General features: G+C 42.0%; 1 protein-coding gene across 1 annotated transcript in view; it reads left to right on the top strand.

Moving 5' to 3' along the window:
• The first annotated feature begins 1,434 nt into the window (after positions 1–1,434).
• The window catches only part of vstm2a (V-set and transmembrane domain containing 2A), a 98,815-nt gene continuing 94,249 nt past the window's right edge, over positions 1,435–6,000 (top strand). Inside the window, exons 1-2 of the mRNA XM_041968795.1 lie at positions 1,435–1,963; positions 3,059–3,225. Of these exons, the coding sequence (XP_041824729.1) occupies positions 1,888–1,963; positions 3,059–3,225 (243 nt within the window). The 5' untranslated portion in view covers positions 1,435–1,887. The remainder of the gene's footprint in view (positions 1,964–3,058; positions 3,226–6,000) is intronic.

The raw sequence follows: 6,000 nt of genomic DNA, 5'->3' as shown, positions 1-6,000 counted from the left end.
CTCAAAATGATGAAAAGAACCCCAATCCCAGATCCACAGACCATGACAATGATACCTGGTGTTTCCTTCTACACACACACACCAAGTTATTATAGTGGCTTGATCATGGTCTGCCCTGGCAGCTGAACGTAGACCTGACCAACTGCAGCGACCCCAGATCATAGACTGCCCCTACAGGCTTGTACAGTAGCACTAAGCCTGATGGCTGCATCACTTCTTCCTTCTCTCCTCTTACTCTTATCCTCTCATCACTCTGGAACAGGGTAAACCTGGACTCCTCAGACCACATGACCATCTTCCATTGCTCCAGAGTCCAATCTTTGTACTCCCTAGCAACCTGAAGCCTTTTTCTGATTATCCTCACTGATTAGTGGTTTTCTTATGGCTACACAGCTGTTCAGTCCCGATCCACTGAGTTCCCGTCACATAGTTCACGTGGAAATGTTCTTACTTTCACTGTTACGGGTAAACACAGTCCTGAGTATCTCTGTTGTGCTTTGATGATCTGATTTCACCAGTCATTTAAGTAATCATTATTTTAGATGTTTCTCTGATCACATAACTAAAGACCACCAGACCCCCATCCACACCCTGCCCCTCTAAAGAGTGCTTCAAATGTCAACATATTTTGATTCAAGTCCTACTAATAATAGTAATAAAGATAAAAACAAAAACACAAATATATCATGGGATATTTTTAAATGAATATGAGAATGGACACAAAAACCTGATCTTATACTATTTTAATGATGGTGGCGAGACAGCCGTAAACATTTCATGGTTGACATGCAGTAATTCCTCTTATTTGCTTAATCACATCCAGATGGTGCCTTATTTATTTATTTATTTATTTATTTTCTTTTATTTATTTATTTTTTCTTTTATTTTGGGGCATTGCATTTCTGGTTTGCAATGTCTGCAATGAAATAAAGGTTACAAAAAAATCCGGGCTCAACCTTGATCCCGGATTGGTCTCAGATTCAATTAAGAGGAAATTTTAAAGAGTGGCCCAGTTTGTACCCATTGCAGCAAAGGGCAAAGTGTTCCCAGTCCGCCCCGGAGACTCATCATACTCCAGCGTCTCCGCAGGTTTAATGACTCAGGACATGTCGTGCGCTTGTCGGGTCGCTGGTCAACCTCCACCAACCTCCACCCGCTTTTTCATGCTTTCGCCTGTCTGTCGCTCCAACAGTTTTACAGCATCTTTGACCAATTACGCACTGATTATTTTTTTCTTTAAAGCAGATGCTTATCTGTGTTTAAGTAAGGCAACATTTAAAATGAAATAAAATAAAATAAAATAAAATAAAATAAAATAAAATAAATAACTAACTGGTTGAAATCCGAATGAAAAATTCTAATAAATTATTGTCTTCACAATGAGCAATGTAGATTAATTTTAATATTTATTTATTTGCTCGTTAATTCGTACATGAAGCCAAACGGTCAAGGTGACAGTACTGGGCCGGATCAGGAGTGTGTTCGCAGAGGTGGGGAGTGTGTGGATGCCACACTGATCCGCTAGACTGACGTCTCTCCGGTAGCGCAGAAGAAGACCGCAGCCGGGTTATTCCACAGACTTCAGTAAAGCCGAGCAGTCGACAGTCTCTCCCGCAGAGACGGAAAGACGCGGAGGAAGAAAATAAGAATAAAACCTAAGTTCAGCAACGACAAGCTGCAGTTTTTCCAGCATGTTTAACCTTCGGAAATCACCGTTCAGGCACGCGCGCCCCGCGACTGCTTGATTTTGCTGGTGTGCAGGTTTTTCTCTCCTTTTTTTTCCTCTTTTTCTTTTGCAGGGGGAAACATACGTCTTTTTTCCTCTTTCATCTAATGTAAAAAAAAAAAAAAAAAAAAGACGACAACAACTCCTTCTATACTGGAACGATGTGGACCTCTCAGGATACTGTTGGATTTGTTTTCTTAGCCGGATTTTGTGTTCAGTTCGGATTTTCCTTTGAAGGTAAGATTGATACCAAACAGTCGGTGTGAGTGTCGGGGGTTTTGTCGTGTCGGGCTTTTGCTGCCCTGCCGGGAGCTGCTCGCGCAGAGAAAGTGCTGAAAGTGCGCAGTCTCTTTGGGAAAAAAATAAAGCTGTTTGGCGGAGACAAGTGGACTGTGATGACTGATGAAGGGAAATGAATCGCACGATGGAAGATGACGGAAGGTTGTGTTTGAACACGCTGATGAGGGAAAAAGCAACTGGTGATTGTTTGAAATCAGTTCATTTCGGGTGTTGAGGAGAGCACGCGGCTGTTTGTCTCACTCTCGTCGTATTTATTTACCGCAGTAAAAAAGGTTTCTTGGTAAGGGAAAGAATGTTCTTTTTCAGGCTGCCCGGCAGGAGAAAATGGGGCGATAGTTGGAGGTCTCAGCACCGCGGAGAGCAGCTGCAAGCCGCTGTCCATGGTCCTGACGCGGACGCGCCACTCCACCTGCCCGCCTTCATCCTGCTCGCTTTCTCCTCATACACCGTTAAAATATTCAGACCCCATTAAAAACCTTACGAGGCGGGAAGTGTTTCTCTTTATTTTCATGTATTTGTTTATTTAAATAAAAATCTACATCATGTTTTTTTTGGTTTGAAAGTTTTGTGTTTTGTTCTTAATTCTCAATTCCATTTTTTTTGTATCAGTTTTGCTTTACTTTCACGAGCTACCTCTACGTCTGGTTTAGTCCAATTTATCATGTTTCCCCCCTCCCCAGCTGCTTCTGAAAAAAATACGCAAAATGGAAAAATGAGGAAAATTCCATTAAAAAAAATTATCTGCTTGAGTCTGCGCCCAAGGAAGTGTCTGAATTATTTAACCGTGCTGCGTCTGTGCGTTATCACTGATGAAGTCGCGTCGGTATCTCTATTAGAATGGGGGGGCATTAACATCACATCTTTATCGGGCGCTTCTTTCCAAACGTCCACCTCATGCAGCGGGACTCAGCTGAAGTGATTAATGTACGGTGATTTCTTTGCCTGTAGAAATCCCACAAACTATCCCCTCATCAATATAACCCGCCCCCTCCTCCTCTTCCTCCTCCAACCCCTCCCTTCTCTCATCCGCAGGTCGCTTCACGGATCTGCCCTCCAACATGACGGTTAAAGAGGGGCAAAACATAGAAATGGCGTGTGCTTTCCAGAGTGGAACCGCGTCGGTGTATTTGGAGATCCAGTGGTGGTTCGTGAAAGCTCCAGAGCCCACTGACAGCGAGGAGGATGTCGATGCTGAAGAGGTATAAGGGACCCTCTCTTGTTAAATTTCCACTCCTATAATGAACTCTGTCTTAAGAACACCTATTCAAAGAAGGGGAGGAGAGGGCGTCCAACATTTATCCGCGCTGTAACGCACAAGCGCATGTTGGCCACTCGCACCACAACTTTTCACGAAGCTCTTTAACACTTTGTTTTCAATCAGTTATTGAATTGATCCAGCACACATTTATTTATTTATACATTTTGAACCTGCATTTTAAAAGTCTCTAACACTCTCTAAATAACCCCTTCACTCAGTGAGCAGAAAAAAAAGAGAATTAATTAAAGAGAGGGGGCCGAAAAAAAGTATAAAAATGAGCCCGTTCTGGATATTAATTACATGATAAATGAAGTAAATGAGCCTGACTGTTCGTGAATGGAGGAAAAGTGGCTGAATCAATACAACCAAGGCATATTCTTGCATATTGGCTCATTAAGCAGCACGCTGGAAGTGCGTTACATTTGCTCCGACCGTACATTGCTGCTATATATTTTTAACCCCCCCCCCGCGCGCTTTGAATAATGATGGGCTGCTTAGTGCGTTAGAGTGACTGGATGTGTGTGCTGTATTCAGGTGAAAATGACTTGGTCTGACTTATTGTGCGGCAGGTTGCTGCTTGTTGAGCGGGGCTGGTATTTGTCATGACAGACATCAAACATAGCTTTTTCATATTCTGTGACAAAGAGGAAAGATGTGTGTATGCATGTGTGTTTGGGGGGAGGGAGGGGGTATAGCTTGATATTCATGTTGCTTTAATTATTGCTCATTGTTGCTTAGCTTTCATAGCGGCATCGGCTGGGCTTTGATGTGGATTTGAGCCTACATGACTCTTGGATGTTGGGCTGAAGTGCCCTATTGATGCAGACATCACATTGTTAGCCATATTTCTTATCAGGGAAAGCTGTTTGAAATGAAAGCTGCTGTGTGTATTCCTCCTGCACTGTTGTGGTTTAAAATGAACACAGATAGGACTGTGTGTGAAAGAAGCTGTTTGGAAACCATCAGTCCTTCTGGAGTTTAGAAGAAATGAGCACCGTTTCTTAGACTGCAAATACAGGCTGTTTACATGGAAAATGTAGATTTTAGACCTTTGAAAAAGAGACTTGAAATGAGTCAGACTGTATCTCTTTACTGGAAAGAGAGAGTTGGGTGGATCGGAGGATGGATGTGTTTATGCCCGACTGTAAGTTTCAGACAATATTCCATTAAATCAATTCCAAAAAGTGACAGTTAAAAGTTAGTCAGAGATGATGACCCCCCCCCCCCCCCCCCCCCCCGGTAGTGCACAGCCTCCTGAACATGGACAGCTCAGCACAAATCATAGTGTACAGACTGAAATGGAACATACATCCACATTTATCTGCATTATTAAACAGAAACACTCAGTCCTTCTGAAGTTTCCACAAGCCGACTCAAATAGAGCCAGTGAGAGATTCTGGAGGGAAACCAGGCTTTTCTGGCCACAGGCTTCCTAATATGCTCCAAATCCAGCAGGATACCTATTGTGGTGGAATCTTTGTTCTAAAGTAAAGATGGTTCCCAACCTAGAAGGAAATCATTGCACGGTCAGCCTGAGTTACATCTATACAGCCTATCCCAGGCGAGAAGCAGGGTACATCCTGGACAGGTCACCAGCATGTCACAGGTCCATCACAGGGAGAAAAACAAGCACTCGCACTTAGTCCAAGGGAGAATTTAGAGTACCAGTTAACCTAACATGTATGTATTTGGATGGTGGGAGAAAGCCGGAGTACCCGGAGAGAAGCCACACATACACAGGGAGAACATACAAACTCCACATGGAAAAGTCCAACTCGTTGTTTTTGTAGAGTGTAGTGCAGAGTGACGTTATTCATTAAGACAGTTTGTCAAAGCCCCAAAGACAAAACACTGTTTCTTCAGTACATTTCACAGCAGGGTACCTAGATGTTCTTTTCTTGGTCTAAGTAAGATTTAAGGTCAACAATGTTAACATAGAAGGAGCCCCATGTTCACTCAGGAACAACAGAGAGCAAATCTAAACATGGCTTTGGCCAAAAATTACGTTTGACTGAGAGAAACTCAGTGACCAGACAGTTCCACAGTCATCAGGTGTCTCTCGACAGCAGCCCGAATCCACAGAAAATCTGGTGCAACAAAGCAACTTTACGGAGTTGACAGAAATCCAGCGGGTGAAACTTCTGTGCAGGAATGGATTCAGTTCTGAGTTGAGTTTACATTTGTAGCTAAACTGGGATGGTTATTTATTTATTTATTTATTTATTTATTTTGTTGGTCTGGTTTCCATTTTGGCTGACTTGAGTATATGGTAAGATAAAAGTACTTTTCTTTTTTATATAATTCTTGCTGAGAGTTTTAGGATGATCATAACTCTGAAAGAGATTAAAAAAAAGAACTTGATTGTTGGAGCAATGATTTTTGATATTTTGACAAAATCTAGTTTTTATCAACTAGTGTAGAATTTTTAAAAAATCATCTGAAATGAACCCACTGAGCAGATGTTCTGGGCTGTTCTGCTAATTGGGTGTGTGCTTGTCCTAAATCTGTGAAGTATTTTTGTTTTTTTGTTTTTAATGCTTGCAGAGGTTTGATGAGAAAGCCACATCCAGAACCTACTGAGTTGTAGAGAAGCTGAAGATGAATATTTAAAGGGCAGTTTCAAAGAAAATACTGACTGTAAAAAAATTTCAGGATGTTCTTTAGGAAGAAAAATAATACAACAAACTCATCTGAAAAGCTGGATTTAAGACTAAGG

Source organism: Melanotaenia boesemani, chromosome 18, assembly GCF_017639745.1.
Source record: "Melanotaenia boesemani isolate fMelBoe1 chromosome 18, fMelBoe1.pri, whole genome shotgun sequence".
In the NCBI taxonomy this organism is placed as follows: Eukaryota; Metazoa; Chordata; class Actinopteri; order Atheriniformes; family Melanotaeniidae; genus Melanotaenia; species Melanotaenia boesemani.
Note: the sequence above shows the minus strand (reverse complement) of the source record. Positions and strands in the feature narration are given on the sequence as shown.